This window comes from Neomonachus schauinslandi, chromosome 8 (genome assembly GCF_002201575.2).
Source record: "Neomonachus schauinslandi chromosome 8, ASM220157v2, whole genome shotgun sequence".
In the NCBI taxonomy this organism is placed as follows: Eukaryota; Metazoa; Chordata; class Mammalia; order Carnivora; family Phocidae; genus Neomonachus; species Neomonachus schauinslandi.
This window is the reverse complement of record NC_058410.1, coordinates 78,487,223-78,510,680: the sequence shown is the minus strand read 5'-3', so window position 1 is coordinate 78,510,680 and position 23,458 is coordinate 78,487,223. Positions and strand designations below refer to the sequence as shown.

Here is a 23,458-nt window from a genome sequence, read left to right as displayed (position 1 = left end):
GACTTAAAAATATATAAATTGATTTATATTTTCCATGTATTCTGAAACTTTCAATAAACTTGAGGTTTCTATTGCTCACCTAAGAAAACTGCCAACATTTCCTTTTGGCCTACAAAGAGTACATACATGGTGTCACTGTCTCAAAGAGGATATTTTTCCAATAGTTTTGATATTTGGTCAAACAGAACAAAAATATGATGATGACTTAAATTTCTCAATTCAACTTTTACAATGTATAGAAGCTAAATTATAAAAATATAAAATCTAAATATATCTGGTATTACGAATACGTTTTTAAGTGTTTCAATTACAAAGAATCTGAATCCAAGCCATTTTTGCTTTACTAAGAAACCAGTGTCTAATGATGTCCAAATAAGGTCATAAATATACAGTGTCTTTAGAACAGGAACAGTACATTTACTTGTTGCAGGTAAGATGGTAAATATTCATTTCTTTGCTCAAGAGTTAGAACCAATCCATACATCATACTAGAGGTATATTCCACTCTAAGACTGTGTACGCTCTTCCTTTTTCTGTACACACCTTAAAACTATACACGTAATTTTTACAAAAATGGATTTATAGTCTATTATTTTTTTCCAACACAGTGCAGATAACATCAGGAAATTACATGTTTCAAATAGATTGCCTTCAAAAGCAACACATTACTTTAATGACTTAAATCTCAAACATACACATTATTCTCAATAATGGTGTAACTGAAAGACTCACTTTACTATACAACCAAGCCATCCATTTCTGCATTATGAAGAGTTTAACTACTGAATTTTAATTATATAGTTAAATATATTTGTTAGAAAAAAATAAATATACAAAAACCTGAAAAATTTGAAATTATTTCTCAACTGCAAAATCTCAGCAATCCAGTTAAGATCTGGAAAATGGTTTACTTAATTTCACAGGAGGATTTCTGTACAAATTTAGTTACAAATGATCTAAAAAGCCCAAATGCATCACTTTCCATTGTTCTTCAATACAATTAAATGACGGCTAACATTTATCCCTATCAGAAACAAGTAAAGAAATAATTATGTAATGTATTTTGCCAAGGTTCAATTAAAGACTTTATTTTTCTACATCAGGGTCATGCTGATACATATTTTCCCATCCTCAGTTTTTAAAAATGTAGTATCTGAAAATTTTGGTTACATTTTTGTACCATACCAGTCCTCAGAAAATACTACATTCTTTAAACTTTTTAAAAAATGGACAATAATTTTTAAACAATAGAAATGGTATTTATGTTGGTTTTTAAGGTATAAAATAACTAACTGTACCATAAACAAATAAATAACTGCTTTCCTTTTCCATAGCAGTACATATAGCAATACATTCTCCTAAGTCATATAGTTATCATTTACAATAGACAACTTAATTTTACTAATGATGCAAAAAATAATAGAATACAAGGCACAATCATTAAATGGAATTTTTCTTTAGGGTGTATACTGACATACCAGCGTGATAAGGATACCATAAAAAGTGCAGAAAAAACACAATGTGCAATGAGACCACTGTATAAAACATGATTGCATAAAAAGTGATTTGGCCTATTTTAACCTTTAATAATTGAAAATAACCAATCTTCCCCTTAAAATTAAACTATAAAGTATGACATTTTAAAATTATTTTTATTCTACCACTATCTAAAAAATCCTGAAAAAAGAATTTATACCTGGGTAATAGTATATAAGTATGTGTTTGTATATATATTTAATTATACCCATTTATCAATATATACACATACACACACAGACACATTTCTTTGTAAGTCATTTTAGCCTATTAGATATGTCTAAAGTTTAGAAACGACATCAATCCAGATCAACAAGTAAACATCAAATCCCATACCTTTTTCCTGTATTTTCCTTGAATCCTTTAACCACTTAAACATTTTCTCTAAAACATCTCTGTCAAAGGACCCACCAGTGCATTATTTTCTACTATTAAGTACCAAAAAAAAGATACATCTCAGCATAACTCTTTTTAATAACGTGCTCTTTAGAATAATATATAGCCTTTCCAATATTGAAAAGTGTATGCTGTCCTGACAGTCAAAAACAGGCTTTCCACTGCACTGATTCTCAGTCTTTGGCACAATAAACAGAGATTGAGTGATTGATATAAGAATCAAGGTCTGAAAAATTAGACAGTCAAATGTTTTCCAATGTGGATATGTTTCCTTTTCATAAGTACATTTTCTCTTACGTTTGGCAGAAATGGAATACAGCAAAAGCCTTGTCTAGATTCTTTGTAGATGAACATTCTATAATTAAAATTAAACTTTTTAGGGTATCAAATGGTGGGAATTTTATATTTATCTTTAGAGGAAACACACTTCTTAACTTACTGCTACTCTGGTAACATCTGTCTTCCTAGGGGCACGACTTCTGTATCCATAGAAATGTACCTGGCTTGGTCAAAAATAATTCATTTTAACATGAAATGCTCTATCACTAGGAATATTATGCTCCTCAAGAGTGTAGCAGAACTGTCTTTTCCAGAAATAAACTGGGAATTCATTATAGGTCCTCAATTTCTTTTGTTTCAAACAGTGAATGAAATGAATGTTGAAATGCATAACCTACCTAAGGGCAATAAATAGCAAACATTTAAAATATATATGTATATATTTATATATATATATATTCATTTAAAGAAGTGAAGTGTCTTGTAAGTTTGTTTGTTTTTTTGCAAATCAAATCATAACATTCCCTAATCCACCATAGCAGCAAGGAAGCAGAAGCCTTAGTTCTACATATTCCTTAACTGTACCTACTTTATGATTTTGAAGGAAAATATTTTGGTACAAGTTACCAACCAATTAAATTAGCTTTTGCTTTTTCAGTCAACTTTCGGACTCGTCCTCTACTAGAAGTTCCGAAAGTCAAAGAGGTGTCTTCGAACAACAGCTGCCTTTGCTCCTCTTCAGAATCCTCCTCATTATAGAAAGCTGTCCTTCGACCTTGGTTTCTAGTTCTCATGTGGGGCTCAGAGCCTTTAAGTTCCTCAAACTCTTCTTCCTCATCCATAGGATCATCTGTCTTTCTTCGGTTACTTCTCCTTAGCATTTTAACACTTGTAGGAACTATGAGATCTGAATCTAGTTTTTGTGTCTTCATCTTCCTTTTCGGTTTTCTGCCTCCACGACTTTTCTTCTGTAACAAATCCTCCTTTACAGTATTAGTTTCAGAAAGAAAACTGCATGTTGAAGAAGGAACTACTTCATCTCTGATTGAATGCACATTATTTTGCTCTGAATTTTCTGGCTTTGCATACTGTAGCTTTTTGGGCTTTCTACCCCTTTTCTTGTGTGTAACTTCACCACTGTTGGTATTAACTTCTACCTTAGGCTTCCTTCCAGGTCCTCTCTTCCCAAGTTTGGATGGCTGCCCTCCATGGCCATTTACTTGAATGCTTCCTGGTATGAGAGCATTGTTCTTACAATCTGCTAAAAAGGAACAACAGCACACTTAATATATGGAATTGCTTTTTTTACTTGACCCTCAAACTAGTCATTAAGGACATTGCTATACTTATGTAATAACATAATTCTAATTTTTGTTTTTACTAAAATGAGAAGAACCACCACCAAAGGCTGAGAGTTTAATGATCTTATTTTCTACTTGAAACTCACAGAGGAGGAAAGATCCTCAATGAAATCATTAATGACCTCACATGAGGGAAATGAAACTCAGAACAAATAAATAACCTGTTAATACTATAAATTATGATCGAGCTGGGGATCAGCCAAGACTTCTTATTCCACTATTACCTTTATTACATGCTCTAATATAAAAGCATTGTTTCCATTACACAAAATGACCCTGTATACTTGTATGCAGCTTAGCAACCACAAAGAACTTTGTTTACCTCATTAAAAAGTCTCCTGTATTCCTACCTTTAAGCAGCTCAATTATGGAAAATGATCTTAGTATAAAATCCATGACATTTTAACTTGGTAATCTGAATCATAAGCGTATCATCCTTTCTACTTACCTCTAATCACTTTTTCCTACTAGGGATGGAATAAAAAGGGACTATCAAGACTGGAATGATTCTCACTCTTATTTGATCCCTTTTTGGATGTGATCATCATACCCTCTTCTAGTATCACAGAAGAGTTTACAGTCTAAATATTTCCTTATGTCCCTTAGAAGTAAAAGGGACCTCCTCTTGTAGTAACCCTACCACATAAGAAGTTTCAGAGTACATCTACTGGAATAATTTACATCAATTATTCTCCAGAAAAACTACCATGCCTTTGATATTCTTCATCTGTCCTAACTATAAGAGTAGAAACAAGTTACTCTTGGTCATGAACTAGGTTCTCAGAATTGTTTAAAAAGGATGAAATAAACAACAGCAGTTTTCTTCACTCACAGGCTCTTTGAAATAGTCCTATATCCTTATGTAATTGAATGGCAAACAACTGATTTATTATCATAAGCAGTACTAACTCCATGTATCAATCAAATCTATTAGGTATGCCACCATTATAATTGTAACAAATTCCATGATAAAGGTTATTATGCTTTGTAAAAAAAAAAAAATCAGAAAATTAATCTAGAGATCAAATTCTAAATCTACAGGATCTAGAGATCATGATGAACTGCCCTTCTGTGTTAAAAAAATGCTATTACCCCATCAGATAAAGGAAAAAGGTGATAAACATGTATTACCATTAACTTTTTCCTTCAAAGTTCTGAGTTTTTTTTGTTTGGTTGTGATGGGTGATCTGCAATGCAATATTCTAGAGGAAATCCATAAAGAGATGAAAACTGCTTTTAAAGTGAATGCTTCTTCATAATGTTCATAATGGAATTTTTTTGGTCATAGGTTTGAATTACACTTCATAAGTATCACAGAAAAAAATCAAGGTCACAAGAGGTCAGAGGCAGAAGGAAAAGGCAAAACCCTCATTTCCTGACCCCCAGAGTACAAATAATTTTCTTTAGTGGTTTTCTGGCATAATGAAGGAAAGGGGAACAGGGAGAAATGTAGTGTCTGTGTGTGTGTGTGTGTGTGTGTATGAATAAAGTAATTATTTTTTCTAACACACAATTACACTTAACCTGTCTAAGGATTCTATACATTTTGTTTTACATTAAGACTACTGACAAGGAATCTTAAGATCCAGTCCATGTACCCACTATAGAAATTCTATAGTGTGACTTCAAGGACTCCATGAACTTCTTGAAATGGTCCAAATTTTGTGTGAATACACCTATACGCATTTCCTGGGGGAAAGAACTACAGGTTTCATCAACATTACAAAGCAATACATAAACTAAAAAGGTTAAGAACTAATGCAGCTCTATGTGGATCTGTGTTCAGTAAGGTAGTTACTAACCATGTGGCTACTGAGCACTTGAAACACAGCTATGCAATTAAGGAACTGAATTTTTAATTAAATTTAAATGTGAATACTGAAGCATTGTACATTTTGAAATACTGATTTCATGTTGAAATATTTTGGACATAATGGAATAAATAATTAAAATTGGTAATTTCACCTGTTATTATTGCATGTAGTAGCTACTAGAAAACTTAAACCATGTATATGTCATGGTTTATATTTCCACTGGACAGCACTGCCTCTTGATTCTAATAGTTAATCCAGGTGTCAATATTTATGTAATAAATTATTAATGACTTACTAGCTTATTGTATTTCTATACTGTACTGGTAACTCTTGTATATTTGTGATACTCAAAACTTACATATCCCTATCATAATGTTAGAACCAATTCACTATATACATTTGATTTTTGTAGGGTTCAAAGTGACAGAGGCAAGGCCAATATACTATATAAAACTTTTAATTCAGTTCAGAAAGGAAGCAAATATAAAAATATAAAACACTCATATATACAAAGTCATTTGCTTCTTTATTCAGTACATGTGTTGCCCAAGTGAGCACATTTGCTTCTTTATTCAAACACTGACTGTCCATTATATACTAAGTATAGGTGATTAGAAAAAGTAATTAAACAGGAGTTCAGATTCTACTGGATACAGACACATGTAAAGAATACTCTACCACAAAAAGCAATGAACAGGGTGTTCTGGGAACATAAAAGATGAAGTGCTTGATTCGGTCTAAAGAACCCAAGAAGCAGCTTCCTGGAGTAGATGCTATTTCAAAGTGAGACTTGAAAGGTTCACGAAACCATTAAATCGGGAGGAAAAAAAGACATTCCAAATAAGGAAGAAAAGGGCAATGAAAATTCAGGGACTTCCAAGTTGTAGGATAGCTGGCACATAAAAAGGAGAAAGTAAAGAAAGCTGGAATGTTAGGCAACAGCCAAGTAATGAAGAGTCTTATATAATAGGCAAAAACACTAAAACTGATTCCACATGATTTGAAAGCAGGGAAGGATTTGAAGTGTGTGTGTGGGCATGCGTGCACAACATGTGCTGGAGATAAATAAATGATGGGAAAGATCAATTTTGCACAATGTGGAAGATGGACTGGGTAAGGAAGAGCCAAGAACGGAAACAGTGAGACCAGTTAGGAAACTAGGACAATAGTCCAGGTGAGAAATTATGTAGGCCTGAATTAAGAACACAGAAGTGAGAGGAGGAATGGATTTCAGAGATATTAAGGAAGCAGAAATAACAAGAACTAATGACTATGAAGTAGATCTGGAAGAGAAGGCCAGATGATTCCCTCATTTTAAGTTTATGCAGGGGGTAGATCCCAACGCCATTCATCAAAAAGAGAATGTATCAGTAGAAAAATTAAATTTTGAGAGGTTGCTGAGGAGAATGTTCATGAGGAAACTGTTTAAGCGTACTTCAGAAGTCATGATACAAAATGCTTATTTTTGAGCTGCTTATTGCCAACAAGCCATAATTCTTTTAACATGTCACAGGATGTATTATATCAGTTACTTTCTCCATTTTTCAAACAAAGTCTTTATAGTGAAAATCTGCAGATGCAAGAATCTGGAAGCTTAACTCTAAAGGGTTAAAAGTTGTATGACAGAATAGAGGTTGGGCTGTTGTCTACCCTAACGAGTTACTGTTTAGTGAAGGGCAGTGTGCCGAATTTTGTGATGTAAGAACTTAATTTTTCTAGAAAAGTAAAGACTGCTACACTGGGTTAATTAAATCCAATTTAATTTAAACTTCTTGAATACACTTTTTTTCTTTTTTTAAGATTTTATTTATTTGAAAGCGAGAGCCTGAGAGAGAGATCACAAGCAGGGGGGGAAGGGGTAGAGGGAGAAGACAGGGAGCCCCTTCCGAGCCAAAGGCAAAGACTGAGCCACCCAGGCGCCCCTGAATACACTTTTTAAGGTGTTGTAATAATGAAGTCAGAACTATTTAATTTACATCACTAAAAGCCTTTGATTCTAGAATTTGTTTTTATTTCCATATAGCAATTTTTATGGCTTTTAAGTTTAATGACAATACAGTTTGCTTTGGGCACAAAGCTGCAAATCAAGAGATGTCTCACTGAATGTATCAACTAGTACAGAACGTGTGACTTTTAAATGGGCAATCTAATAAAAAGTGGATATAAATGCTACCTCTGACAAAAAGCATCATTTTTAAGAAATACCTACTATGTATCTTGGAAGATACAAATAACACCTTACCTTGCTCAATGATAGGTGATGACTTTGTAAGAGTGGATGTTTTTGAGAGTACAGATGATTTCACTTTACGTTTGACTGGCTTTTCCTTTTCCATGTTTTCTTTCGCAGAATTATTCCTAGTGCCATGACTGATACTGGATTGACCAGGGTTTGAAAGAGTATTCAAGGTTTTGGAATGTTTCACAGAATTCTCTAGAACTAAAACACACACAAACACACACACACATGATTAAAAACTAAGAGTTATTTAACCTAAAAACAAGCAAGGAGGTTGGGATTATTTCTAACCTGAATTGCTTGAATTAGCCAAAAGGATAAAACCTAGGAGTTGCTTAATGCTTCCTTAGGAAATTTACTTTCAAACAGGAAAAAGGAATACACAAATATACTCTTAACAGTTTAGACCTTTTTGACGCTGTCCAGTCACTTAAAGATTATGCCTTGGCAAATTGTTACCAAGTCTGGGTACCAGGATTTAAGTTCAGGCAGTCTGGATCAGAGCTGCCATTTTTAAGCATTACTGTACACTGACATTCCTAAACCTCAATTTTTTCTTATTAAAAACAAAACAAACAATAAAGAGAGGAAAACTAACACTGTCTGCTGGAATTTACTAAAACCCAGTATATCTCATTTGGCAAAATAAAAGCTTAAATTTAAAAATTACATATACTTCAATTTAGAAACTGTAACTGATTCTTACTTGTCTTCCCTGGCATTGCAGATGTATTAGCTTTTGAAATTAAAGTCTTTGCTGCTGAAGAAGTAGATGGTTGCTCAGTGGTAACTGGATCTATAACCACTCGATTGCTTCTGGTTCGAACTACAGAACTGGATTCTGTTTTACCATTTATCTGAGTGGCATTATGCCGTGGTGGTATTGTTCGTGTAGGTGTAGAGAATGGAGAGGTAGAGATATCGGACTTTAGCTGGGGTTTTAATGTCCTTTTTTTCCTTTCAGGGCTGTAAATAAAATAATATCATTAGTCATTCTTACAGCTTCATGTAGATGAATAAAATAGTTTTATACTGTTGGATTCAATATTTGTACTATTATGAAATATGTTAAAATATGAGATTTGTAGTGGATTTCATATGGTTGTGAGCCTTTGAAAGTGAATATTTAGTGAAGGACTGCCATAAATGCTACAGTTATATGACAGAAAGCATGATGCCATCACTATCCTAAAAATGCTGTTTTACTGTATAGATTTAGCAGTTTGAATTTAAGCACTTACACTAGTATAGCTTTAGTTAAAAGATTAAAAATCCTCCACATCTTAGGAACTTGCATGTCAAATATATCATTCTGCAATATAGGGAATAGTAAAGGAAGTATTAAAAAACACCGAGTTCTATCATTTAGATGACAAAGTTATAGATCAGTTGATGCTTTTTAAAATAAATCAAATACCTTGATGCAGCACTACTGGAAACAGAGCTGCTTCTGTTTCTTTTCTTCCTCCTTTTGGTTATTGTATTTCTTTTATGAAAACGAAGAGCAGATTTATAATCTGATAAAACTGAACTAATATGTTCTTCAAAGAATGCAGACAGGCGCAAACTCATGCTGTAAATCTGTGATAAGAAAAGAAGTGTTTAAACATTCCTCAAAGGAAAATGCCTGTTCAGTAAATATTAACATGTAACTTATTTTTCTAGCAAAAAGTTTTAACAGTTTAAACATTACCTTTTCCCAATCTCTTTGGATGAAGAGCAAAACTAAAGCACTTTTACAATTAAACTATTTTTATATTTAGATTAGAAATATTCCAAGGTTTTAGATTCTTTTCTTTTTTTAAACATTTTAAGTAATCTCTACAACACCCAACAAAGACCTCAAACTTACAACCCCGAGATCAAGAGTTGCATGCTCTACCAACTAAACCAACCAGGCACCCCTCAAGATTTCAGATTCTTAGAGAAAAGCCTTAATACCAATTCCGATGGCTCATGTAGACAAAATTCCTGTGAACTCTATCACACTGAAACTATCCCTGAGGTTCTGAACCTGTTTTCCATTGCTACTTAGAATTAGCACCTATTCTTTTTCATTTCATTTCCATATATCACCCGTTTGTGATGTCTTGTCTGCCCAAAGAGAGGTAAATGATATTTATAACTTTACTCATTTTTATAATTCATTCACAAAAATGCCTTTCCATTAATGCAAAAAACAGTTGGAAAAGTTAAGCCCACATAACCCTAATATATACCAGGACAGTATGTATGTGATATGTGTTCAAGAAAACCATTCCTAAACATTAGTGACATCACTGTTATTTTATAGAAGGAAAGAAATAGAAAGATGTGAATTCTTTTTTCCACTAGGATACCATTAAGAACATAATAGAAAGTCTAAATTTTTATTAAATTTTGCTCTAAATTTTAATTAAAGCAACACAGTTACTTAACCTACTTTTCTACTGATGTCATTTAAACATAAATAAAAACAATTTAATTATATACCCTTGATCTTTTGCTCGGTGTATAGGCTTTTGAATTGCTAAAAATAAGTCTGACATCTTTACATAATTCCATTGGTGACTCATAATTCCCAGCCTCTAAAGTTTCTCTAACAGTAGCAAAATCCATTGGAGTGTCAATGATGTCTCTGTAGTCCTAAGAGAAGAAAAAAAGGTGGTATTATTAATATCACTACCACAAAGTGTTACTACTCAGCACAGGGATTCACATACAATTTCTATGATGAGTACAAGTCCTAGAACTTTTAATAATCCTTTATTTTCCTCATCAAGGCTCCTTTTCTCTAATAATTTTTTTTCATGCCCTCTCCCTATTTTATCATTAACGGTGCTATTTTTCTTACATTATATATTTGTCTATCTGGCATCCATTCATCATAGGGCTAATTACATTAATTATATTTTTTTATTTTCTGTATTCCTGATGCTCTGATATTTTGGGTTCTTTACAGACCTGAGGAGAGACTGACCCTCCCAGGGCCAACCAATTCTTACTTCTTACAGATAGCAAAAAAGCCGCAATGAGAATACATCTTTCATATGTAAACCAACCATCTCCTTATCTAATTCCAACACACCAAGCCAGTATTTCCTCTGCCTTGAATTGTCCCAAGACTATTAGAGACCACCCTTATGCCCCCAAAGCCCACTGGAATTATTCAAACTAGCCAGTCCTGAAGTGTTTACCCTGCTCTGTCTTGCCTTTCTCATTGAAACCCCAATAAAGGCTCTGGCTAAGCATTAAATGACAACATCTCTGGGACTTGTCAGCACAGTAAATTTCCTTTTAAGCCCCATACTCATTTCCTCCTGTGGCAGTGTTGACTATACCATATAATACCGTATATAACATGTACGTTCTTAGAACAAATGGGTATTGCATTTTGTCAAATGCATTAATTGATATGATCATGTAATTTCTCTTAATATAAGTTACACTGACAGATTTTTGAATACTGAATGAGCCTTACAACCTTGGATAAAAACCCCGTTGGTCATGGTATAAAATCATTTTTATATATTGTTGAATTCTATTTGCTGATATTTTATTAAGAATATTTGCATTTTCTTCTTCTGTACTTTTTTGGCCCAGTTTTAATATCAGGAGAATACTGGTTTCATAGAATGAATGGAAAAGTAGTCTCTTCTGTATCTTGTGGAAAAGACTATGTAGAATTTGTGTTAATTCTTTAAACATTTGGTAGAATTAACCAGTGAAGACATCTGGACTTAAGAGATTTCTTTTTTTGAAAGGTTTTAATTACAAATTAAATTTCCTTACTGGTTATAAGGCTATTCAAATGATCTCACACTGGGTGAGTTGTGGTAGTTTGTACTTTCAGAACTGGTCCATTTCATCTAAGACATCAAATCTGTATGTGTAGAGTTGCCTACAGTATTCCTTTATTATCCTTTTGATATCTACAGGGTCTGTAATGATCCTCTATTGCATTCCTGGTATTAGCAATTTGTGTCTTTTTTCTTTTTAGCTTTCTAAATCTTAACAGAGGTTTATCACTTTCATAGATCTTTTCCAAGAACCAGCTTTTGGTTTTATGGATTTTCTCTATTGTTTTTCTGTTTTCAGTTTCATTCATTTCTGCTTTTTATATTTCTTGTCTTCTGCTCACTGTAAGTTTATTTTTATTTTTCTAGGTTGTTTTTTTTTTTTAAGATTTTATTTATTTATTTGACAGAGAGCGAGAGCAGGAGCAAAAGCAGGGGGAGTGGGAGAGGGAGAAGCAGGCTTCCCGCAGGGCAGGGAGCCCCATGTGGGGCTCGATCCCAGGACCCTGGGATCATGACCCAAGCCGAAGGCAGATCCTTAATGACTGAGCCACCCAGGTGCCCCTATTTTTCTAGGTTCTTGAGGAGAGAGCATGGGTTACTGATTTGAGACTTTCTGTCTTCTGATGTACCATTTAGTGCTATAAATTTCCCTGCATTGTTTTAGCCTCATCCTATAAATTTTGAAATGTTGTATTTTTATTTCAATGTGTTTTATTTCCCGTAAGACTTTGGTATCAAAAATTATTCAGAAGCGTATTTATTTAGTTATCAATCAAGTGATTAGAGATTTTCCTGTTACTTTTATTTCTGGTTTGATTCCATTGTGGCTGGAAAACACACTGTATGGTTTCAATTACATTTGTCATTTTATTGTTTTCTGTCTGTTCTGTTGTTTTTAATTTTTTTCCCCAATCTTCCTGTGGGTTACTTGAACAGATTCCATTTGATTCATGCATTGTGTTTATGACTGTAACTCTGCTATAATTTTTTAAGTGGTTGCTCAGGTGTTTATAATATATACAAAATTATCAAAATATACTGGTGTCACACAAAAAATGAAATTCAAAATGGATTAAATACCTAAATGTGAGACCTGAAACCATAAAAATCCTAGAAGAGAACACAGGCCTGTAATCTCTGCTACCAGCCATAACAGCATTTTTCTAGATATGTCTTCTGAGGTAAGGGAAACAAAAGCAAAAATAAACTATTGGGACTACATCAAAATAAAAAGCTTCTGCCCAGCGAAGGAAACAACAAAACTAAAGGCAACCCATGGAATGGGAGAAGGTATTTGCAAATGACATCCAATAAAGGGTGAGTATCCAAAATATATAAAGAACTTCTAAAACTCAACATCCTCAAAACAAATAATCTGATTAAATATTGGAAGAAGACATGAGCAGACATTTTTCTAACGACATAAAGATGGCCAAGAGATACATGAAAAGATGTTCATCATCACTTACCATCAGGGAAATGCAAATCAAAACATTATTATAATGAGGTATCACCTCACACTTGTCAGAATGGCAACGACGCAAGAAACAATAGGCGTTGGGGAAGATGTGAAGAAAAAGGGACACTCATGCATTGTTGGTGGGAAGGCAAACTGGTGCAGACACAGTAGAAAACAGTATGGAGGTTCCTCAAAAAGTTAAAAATAGAACTACCCTATGATTCAACAATCACATTACTGGGTATTTACCCAAAGAATACAAGAACACTAATTCAAAAGGATACATCTACCCATATGTTTATAGCAGCATTATTGATGAATGGATAAAGAGGATGTGGTATATATATATATATATATACATATACATACATACACAATGGACTATTACTCATCCAAAAAAATTGAAATCTTGCCATCTGCAATGACATGAATGAGCTAGAGTATAATGTTAAGCAAAATAAATCAGAGAAGGACAAATACTATAGGATTTCACTTGTGTAGAATTTCAGAAACAAAACAAACAAGCAATGGGAAATAAATAAGAGAAAGAGAGGTTAGCCTGGTGATGGGTATTAAAGAGGGCACGTACTGAATGGCGCACCGGGTGTTATGCACAAACAATGAATCATGGAACACTACATCAAAAACTAATGATGTAATGTATGGTGATTAACATAACAAAAAAATTTTTTAAAAATTAAAAAAAAGAAAGAGACAAAGTAAGAAAGGCACTTTTATTTATAGAGAACTAATGGTTACAAGAAGGGAATAAGGAGTGCACTTGTCATGATGAGCACAGGGTGATGTGTGGAAGTGTTGAATCACTACAATGCACCTGAAACTAATACCACACTGTATGTTAACTAACTGGAATAAAAATAAAAACTTAAAAAAGATAGTGAAATAGAAAAGAATAACATATCCAAAGAGGAAACCGTGATTTCAGATTTTCCTGTGTAATGAAATCATATAAATGGCCTTAAAAAAAAATATGTATCTAAAAACTTGACTCTTTTTTTTTTTAAGATTTTATTTATTTGTCAGAGAGAGAGAGAGAGCACAAGCAGGGGGTGTGGCAGGCAGAGGGAGAAGCAGGCTCCCCGCTGAGCAAGGAGCCCGATGCGGGGCTCAATCCCAGGACCCTGGGATCACGACCCGAGCCAAAGGCAGACGCTTAACCGACTGAGCCGCCCAGGTGTCCCCGAAACCTTGACTCTTAAGATAGCTGTGTATGTGTGGGGATGAGGGGGTAAGTTAAAGGAATTACAGAATTGCTTTATACAATGGTAACATCGTCTGAACAGTGTCCAACCTCTCTAACCTCTTAAGGGTAACTAACCACTTTGACAGAAACTATAATTACTTGGATATTAAATATTATAACATATTGTCTTTACAAACTTTGCAGATTTTAGGAAAATGTTAAATATATTTATGTAAAACACTTCATTTTTCTTGGTTTGTATCTTGGGTTTCCATTACTCAGTATAGTTTATGGTAACCACTCAATACACCTCTGTTGAATAAAGGAATGGGACAGATTATTTAGCATGCTAATTTGCATAAAACTTTTATTTTTAAAATCTTGCTTTGTATTTTATTAAATTCAATTACAAAAGCTGAAGTATGAAGAATATGACTGCTTTATATATTCTGCTAGAGTTAGGTTGATAGTTAACTTATAGTTAATTCTGAAACATAAAAGTGATAAATCCAGTTTCCACTTCTCAGTGACGGTAATAAAAAACAGTTAACAGTCCTAAGTCTTCACACCTCCCTCCATCAAGGAGTACCGTAAGAAACAAGTGATCAAATTAGAATTTTTTCTTGTTTCTTCTATTTGTCTGCTAATACTTTTGGCTTGTGGAAGGAGAAGCTCTAAATACTGCTCTCATTATTTTGAATACTTAAGAGACTACATTCTTATACACTAGTTATTCTCTAAGAATACTGCATATAGCTCTGGTGCACGAGATCAGAAAATATGGGCTCTTGTTCTCACTTTGTCAACAAATAGCTACGGATCTTGGAGAGCTGCTTAATCTGAGTCTCAGTTCAACATTAGTAAAATGAATCAGCTGCACCAGTATCTAGAGTTGGATATATATAAAGCAACTCATATATATATACACATACATACGTATGTACGTATATATATATATGTATATAGCAGATATTTGTATTCTGGACTTTTTCCTAGAAAGGAAGAGAAAGATACAAGCTTTAATGTTTAGATTCTAGATGCATAAGTATAACTGTGCAGAGTCATGAATACAGGTCTCTCCCATATTTTTTGTATGGTTGTTTTAACATTTTCCTTTGTCCTCAGAGTTTTAATTTTTCGCTATTATTCCAGGTAAAGATTTTTTTCATATATATCCTGGTCAGAAGTCATGCTCTGTCAAATGTTTATCCACCCTAGAAAATGTATATAGCCAGTAACTCCTCAAATATTACCCCTCTCCCATTCTGTCTACCCTCTCTCACTGAATTTTTTCATCTATCTACCGTATCTCTTAATCTTTCCGAGCTTAATTTCAATGATTATACATTTCATTTTCAGAAATCCTATTTAGTTTAAATTTTTAGAAATACCTGCCTCCTCCTCAGCCCCGGTAAGGTCTTTTTTTTCCTCATGCTTCTTATCTCTCCATTTATCTCTCTCTCTTTTTTTTTTTATTTATTTGAGAGAGAGAAAGAGATAGAGAGCATGAGAGGAGGGAGGTTCAGAGAGAGAAGCAGACTCCCTGCCGAGCAGGGAGCCCGATGCGGGACTCGATCCTGGGACTCCAGGATCATGACCTGAGCCGAAGGCAGTCACTTAACCAACTGAGCCACCCAGGCACCCTCCATTTATCTCTTAAACCAAAATAACAAATCCAAGCTTAACAGGCAGCATTTCATTTTTCTTTCTTGGTGGTACATTAAATAAGTCACTGGTGTTTTAGATTTGATGAAGTACAGTATTTCAGAAATTATCTATCATATGTCAAGTTTTGGGGAAGAGGGTGCTAATATTTCCATTTGTTGTGTTTGTTGTTGTATATATGATGGATCACTCCCTTATACAGTTTGTGATTTTTTTTTTCATTATTAATTAATCTGTGGTTAGGGATTGGTTTTTTCTCCCTCTGATGAATTTCTACACACTAGGGTAGTGTAAATTTGGGCTCTAAATCCTTGCATAGTGCGAGCTTAGGGAGACTCCTCTCCTGACACCAGACAGATATTTTTCCTCATGGAGGGAATTATACTATTGTTTTCATTGAGGGTGAAATCTTTCAACAGTCCTGGTGGGATCTCAGTTCCAATTTCCCTCCTCACCTTGGCTCATATGGCTTTTTCTCTCTACATAGTGCTATACTTGTGCCTCTAGAGAATCTAAACATTAAAGCTTTTATCTAGCTTCTTTTCTGTGGAAAAGTCTAGGAACACAAACATCTGCAAGCACTGGATAAACTATAACGTTTTCTAATATACATAGTTAGGTTCACAAGAAACAAAGGGAAATCCACACGTTCCAAAACCAAAGAGAATTGAAAACCAGAGTACTGTAGCATTAGCTCAGTTCTTCTATGAGTTTTTTGGAGCACAGAGTTCACATTAGCCCAGTTTATAACGTTGCTGGAATTAAAAACTTATCTTTTACATTCAGGATTCCACATTTCTTGATTTTTAAATGACAAAAAGGCCATTTTATGATATATATCTACTGATGACATTTCTCTGTTTTCATCATTGCAAGTTACAACACATACAGAAAAAACAGTAACGAAGTTAGAGGATACCACATCTGGGTCATGATCTCTTACAAAATATTTCATTTTCATTTTCATTTGAAACCACGAATATTATCTAAACTGTACAACCTTTAATAACTGACTAGAGGAATAAAAAAAAATCACTTTAAGCTATATTTGGATTGCCAAGATTGCATGCAAAAATACTAAAATCAGATTCACTCAATCTTCCTACCATGAATTCCATAAATATAATAATGCTACCTTGCATTTGTATATACTGCTATAGTTTAAAAACTATTTTAATGTATTCTCATTCCATCCATAACCCTGTAGGGAGGTTAGGTAGGTATTATTATTGTTTCCTAAATAACTGCCATAATAAATTCTTAAGAGTTTATGTGGAAATTATAAAAAAAAATTTAGATCAGAAAACTAAATGACCTGCTCAAGTTGTACAACTGGTAAGAGGGAGAGCTAGAATCATAACCCAATTATTTGTGGAGTCTTAGTTTGGACTTCCTTCTGTTTTAAATGCCACTACTCGACGTAGATGCTCCATATAACCAAACAGATGACAAGATGTATTTAATAATGAAGAAATGATAATCCTAAGAAATAACAACTTAAATGGCTAATTGTCATGTGTGAGATATATAGCAAACTGACAGGTAAAGAAAATATTTCCAAAAATACTTACTGGATATTCAAGGAGATCTACTGGCTGGCGGAAAGGCTCAGAATCTTCACATTGAAATATGAGATTTAACAATTCTTGACATTGTTTCTTCCACGCTTGAATATCATAAGATTGAGCTCTGTTACGTAATCTTCTTCTAGGTTGATGGTCCTAAAATGAAAATTTTCAAATCTATTAATAACATTTATACAGTAAAATTTGTATTTTTAATGCAGTCTGATATAATTAGGTCATATAAAGTAATTTAAATAATAGAAAATATCATTCGCCTAGTTCTGAAAACCATGCATTTTGTGATGGAAACTGATTTGGAAGTAATACTTAATCTGTCTTTAAAAATACAAAGAGTTAAAAAAATGCTTTTAATACATTTTAATTCATATAAAATACTTCTGCTAAAACAAAAAGTATCTTACCTTTCTTTTTCGGGTAGAAGTTCCTGGCACATCAGCATCTTTCTCTTCTTCCTTTGAAGTAAGAATTTATCAGATTTGTTAAACATTCTAGATTATACTCTAACTTAGAGTTTACAGAGTCTATCACAGCTGTTTATATGCTAATTATTACTTTTACACTTTCGAAAACCCATAATGTATATGCTGGAACACTTTACTGATTGATTAGAAAGTCCCCCCACAATGTTTTTAATAACTATAACAAGAAAATTCTGGACCATTTTTTTGAAACTATAGCATTAGCCAAAAATAATTTTCATAACAGCATTTATCTGAAAACTACTGTGTGTTAATTTCTTTTTACATATAGAAAAAGACCAACATAGTCTGAATGATGAAATATGAAATATGAAATACCTCAGAGTCAGACAAAACTTTCTTCTTCATTGAATTGTACAGTGGAATTAAGTTGTAACAAGTCTGATCCCTAAACAACAAGGCAATGTTAGTATACAAGATTAGAGTCATGAGCCTTTTTTTTTCCCTTTAAATCTGTTACCAAAACAAGATTTTAAGATAAAGCTTGAAGCTGAAGGCTTTCTTCATTGGTTGACTCCAAAACTCTATGCCCACCCACCTGCCCCTGCCCCTCCACCCTATGTGGAGCTTCCAATCTGGTCTATTTCATTACATGAAACCCAATTCTCACCTCCTAGTCTTTGTTCAGATCACTGTTGTTTGGCAGACACCTTCTTCCATTCCTCAGTACACAAGGGAAAGCTATTATATGTCCTGTCTTCTAATTCCTTCTTATCATTCTTAAATGTTTAGTCATTCCCTAAAATTTTGTCCTTTAGTCACCTTCCCTTGTCACTACAGTTTTTGTCCTGATAATCATATATATCTGCAGTTTATCTGTGTAAATGAATTCCAAATTCCTATGATTTGGTCAGACTCTTCTCCTGAGATTCCATCATCTAAAATTTCACATGTCTAAACCTTATTCTCACTTCCCTCTCCTATTTTCAACAGCATTACTATTCTTACAGTAATGCATGGGTTTTCACTATTCCTTCCCTTGCCTCCTATTAACCCAATCACTGGCCAAGTTCTGTGATTCTACCTTCAAAATCTCTTGGCCTCTGCCTTTCTCATTTCCATAAACTAAACCCTCATCACCTCTTAGATGGTTAGATGTAGCAGTCAATCTGCTATTTATGTTCTTTTGTCTCTTCTCTATCAGTTAAGATTAGAAATGCACTCAAGGCCCTCCATGATCTGGCTCAAACTTGTGCTTATAGCACTGTATCCCTATTACTTCTGCTGATGTACTCTCTACTTCATCTGATTTAAATTGCTTAATTCCCTTAATAACCTTTTACTTTCCTACCTCATGCCATTCCTTATCCTTAGAATGGCTTTCCTTCCATCTAACTTCTCCTAAATCTATCAATTTCTATCTTGTCCATAACATCCTAACACACTTCTCCCCGTACCTAAAACTCCACTGTCACAAACTTTCATACAGACTCTCTTGTTAGTCTTTTCTTATATTATAGTTACTTAAAAAATTTATCTATGAAATTGTACTAAGAGGGTAAATATACATTTCTAGCTCAAGTATCTCTCACATCACCTGATTATATACCTTATTGCTTGAAATTTGGCAAAATAACTCAGTTAAAAAATAGAAAAACCAAAATTTCAAGCTATACCTAACATGAAAATTATTGTCAGCTAAAAATGTATAAACATTTGTTATCTACCTCTAAGAAATGCCAGGGATTTTTAGATATATATAATATCAACGCTTTAAATACTAATCTATTCTAACAACGTATTTCAAAATAACATTTGAAAGAAATACATTTTTATAGACTATTCCAAATATAAAAATAATTGTTTCATCTAAATTATTTCACTGAAGTGTGAATTTATATATCATGCGATTCTATTAATTCCTGTCTCTTTGGAAAAAGAAACATACATATATATATAATACAAAATTATACACTAAACTTTATAATAAAAATATTATAAGCCATTATAATTAAGTTATATAAACAATCTTCCGAGGATAACTAATTCTTAATTACCAATTTTATGGGGGGGGGAGCGCAAGTATAATAAAAATAGCCCCAAACCATCTGGAAGGCAACAGGTTTTTTTAGAGAATAAGGTAGAGGGTAGAATATAATATTTACTGTACTAATTTTCTTTGGTGTTTTCTTATATTGAAATCACCTATATTCCTTAGCAAAAAACACCCTAACACCACAAAAAAGGGCCCTATGATTATTCTAAGTAATGAGAATGAAGCTGGAGATGTTTTTTAAAGAGCCTCAATAATCCCTGCATGTGAAAATGAAAGCTGACAACAGCTGAGTATTTAAATTATAAAATACATTCTTTCTTTACTGGAAAAAATCATCCAATATAAATAACCTTAATATGAACTCAAGAGCAGTATTTTATACAAAACAGGAGTCATTCCTCTGGTTTCAGTTTAGAAGGCTCAATTCATTCTACGGCTATATAAAATTCTTAAGGTAAAAAATAAAAGTGTTGCTCCCTTAAATAGCTATAGTTATCATTCTTGGTATGAGATCAATGAATGAGGAAGTAAACCTGACTTTTAAGAAGAATCTTGAAAGTTAAATTTAGTTTCTGGTTGGACTACTTAAATACTTTTTTACAAACTTGTCAGGGGCAATATAATGTTAAGATGAGAAATTCTTAGATGGAAGACACTCATTTACTGTGAAAATTAAACATGTAAACCTCTAAAACTGTTTCCTTAACTGTTAATTACAGATAGCGGTATCTCCTAACTGTAATTATTATTTGGCTTAGAAGAACTACTTTAGGTAAAACATTACATGTTCTATACATGCTTACCCTCATTATTATTGTCCAACAGTTGGATTTAGAGAAGGATCCATTTTTTAAATGTTAACTGTGGAACACAACTGTAACACAACTTTTATGATGTTTAGACAGACATTATATGCTTTCTATTTTGAATGGAACTAGTTTACAGCACAGCATGGGACACATATAAAAATAACTGCATTTTACATTTTTACATTTTACATCTTAAAATACTGACAATTAAGTGTGGAAAAACAACTCACTTTATAAAATGTAGAAGAAGATCAGTCACAAACTTAGCAGATTTCACAATAGGGCTTCCAGGCTCATTAAATGTCCGTGTATTATGCTCTATGTATCGAACTTCCCACATGAGGGAAGAAACTCGCCTTAAACAAAACACAAAAGTCTTAACCTCATTATATTTAAAAATATTTGTGCACAGTTTAAAACCAAGGCATTCTAACTTTTCAATTACAGTCTTATCCAATTACAAAACTCACAACTTTAAAATATAAGAAAATATATAATCCCATTTGTGTTAGGGTAAATAAAAGAGGAGCAACATTGTGTATTTGCATAGAAAATGTCACACCAGATTAGACACACTAGATTATTAATAGTGCCTTCTTTTCTTTCTGAAAGTAAAGAAAAATCCAAAGACAACTTCTAGAATATCATCCAATATGTGGGCCAGTCCTACTTAAAATACTCAGAAAATATTACTGATATTGATGTGTGAACAGAAATACAATTGTATGTGGGGCGCCTGGGTGGCTCAGTCGTTAAGCGGCTACCTTCAGCTCGGGTTATGATCCCAGGGTCCTGGGATCGAGCCCCGCATCAGGCTCCCTGCTCAGTGGGAAGCCTGCTTCTCCCTCTCCCACTCCCCCTGCTTGTGTTCCCTCTCTCGCTGTGTCTCTGTCAAATAAATAAAATCTTAAAAAAAAAAGAAAAATACAATTATATGTGATTTAAAAAATATATACAATTATGGATACAGAAGCATACACAAAAGGTTCATTTATTCTAACAGAATCACAGGCATCTTCAGGGTACCCTATAGAACTGTAAAATAAGGTTTTAGAGTAATGCCAAGCAGGGCAAATTGATTAGTAATAGTTTAACAAGACACAGAACCAGAAGTATCAAAGAAGAAAACCGTTTTAAACTGCAAGAAATCTGAAGCCAATGAGTAAAGGAGAAACAAAAAAGGTTGAAACAGTGGAAAAAGCAAATGAAGGCATAATTTTATTAAATAAGAACAAAAATTGGGTCTATATTATCAGGTTCAAAAATAGGCCGTTTCTAATTTATGTAAGGATTGTGTTCTCAGATTTTCTTATACTGGCTACTAAGCTAAGCTAATGCCAAAAAAGCCTGTTTAAGTTGTAATGTACCCTGAAATATAATACACCTTAGCAGTTACCATATTGAGCAGTATTTCTATGGGAAAGTATATTTACAACAGTAGTGGGAGATGTCAGAAGCTTATCTTTGTAGCTGTAGTCCAACAATTACTGTACAGTAACAACTCTATCTTCCCATAATTCTCCCCTATCTTGTTCCACCTCTGAAGCACTAAGTCCAATTCCTAAGGCTTAGCAATTTAGGGGTCTAGGGAAAAGGAAGATGTAGCTAAAAATTTCTTCTCCATTTTCTCTTAAACTTCTAACATCAGGTGTTGAAAAAGATTTAAAGAAGTGTACTATGAAGGTAAGATGGCTGGGAGGCACATATCATAGTGATTTCCTCCTCATCTCTATGCTTTTGACAAGTATCAATAAAGGAACAGCAGAAACACCTAACCAAGACCAGAAAAATCTTTAGAACCTGAAATTTAACATCTTAGTTTTCTTTATTCCAGTGGTTCTCAATGATTCTGGGTGGGTGATTCTACCTCATATTTGGCAATGCTTAAAGACATTTTTCCTTTTTACAGCTAAGGACTGCTATTGGCACCTCAAGGGTAGAGGCAAGGACACAGCCCCTCACAATGAAGAATTTTCCAGCCCCAAATATCAGTAATGCTTTTGTTGAGAAACCCTGCCTTACTAAGTTAAGGAACAATAAATGGTGTTTTCAGTGCCAGGCACATAAAGAACCAAATTAGATTTATAATTTAAGTAAAAAAGAACAAAACACCAGAGGCACATTTTATATTAAAAAATACAAAATATGAATAAAAGTTTCCCTAAGTTAAAATGAATAATATAATATAGTAAAGAACAGGCCATAAGAAGAAATTTTTTAATGCAATTATTTTAATTAAAATGTTGTGGGGTGCCTGGCTGGCTCAGCTGGTTAAGCATCTGGCTCTAGATTTTGGCTTACGTCATGATCTCAGGGTTGTGAGACAGAGCCCCAAGATTCTCTCTCTCCCCCTCTCCCCCACCCCCCACCACTCTCGCTCTCTAAAAACAAACAAAAAAAATGCTGTCAGTCTTCTAAGCAAAAGTCATGAAAACTGGAAGTACGATTTCATTATGTGAAAGCTATAGACTTAAATTTTTTCTGTAAAGACATTCCAGGCAGTAAAACTACAATGCCTATCCAAGATTAGAACTCAATGTTTACTGAAATTGTTAACTAGATGCAAATTAATTGAAATTAGCTCTTTTTTAACTCTGTATTTCAAGCTAACCTACAACTATGAAAAATATTGTGAATTCCCAATTTCAGGTATATATAAGCTAAATATAAGCAAAATAAAAAAAATACGCAACTTTTAAAAATACTGTTCTATGAAAAAAATCCATGAAAAAATATTTCAATGTGGTGTCTAGGAGAAAACGAGATACTCTGGGTTGCTTTATAAATTACAGTGTGAAGACAGTGAGCACCAACTCGTATTAGCAACTAGAAAAAACTGCATCAATGAATCATGTT

The 23,458-nt window shown here is 33.5% G+C and overlaps 1 protein-coding gene across 1 annotated transcript in view; it reads right to left on the bottom strand.

The window, feature by feature from the left end:
- Positions 1-767: 767 nt before the first annotated feature.
- The window catches only part of LOC110583575 (pleckstrin homology domain interacting protein), a 132,964-nt gene continuing 110,273 nt past the window's right edge, over positions 768-23,458 (bottom strand). Inside the window, exons 31-39 of the mRNA XM_044917665.1 lie at positions 20,833-20,958; positions 18,116-18,185; positions 17,720-17,770; positions 17,304-17,453; positions 10,098-10,250; positions 9,043-9,206; positions 8,332-8,591; positions 7,629-7,826; positions 768-3,472 (exon numbers count right to left, since the gene is read on the bottom strand). Of these exons, the coding sequence (XP_044773600.1) occupies positions 2,835-3,472; positions 7,629-7,826; positions 8,332-8,591; positions 9,043-9,206; positions 10,098-10,250; positions 17,304-17,453; positions 17,720-17,770; positions 18,116-18,185; positions 20,833-20,958 (1,810 nt within the window). The 3' untranslated portion in view covers positions 768-2,834. The remainder of the gene's footprint in view (positions 3,473-7,628; positions 7,827-8,331; positions 8,592-9,042; positions 9,207-10,097; positions 10,251-17,303; positions 17,454-17,719; positions 17,771-18,115; positions 18,186-20,832; positions 20,959-23,458) is intronic.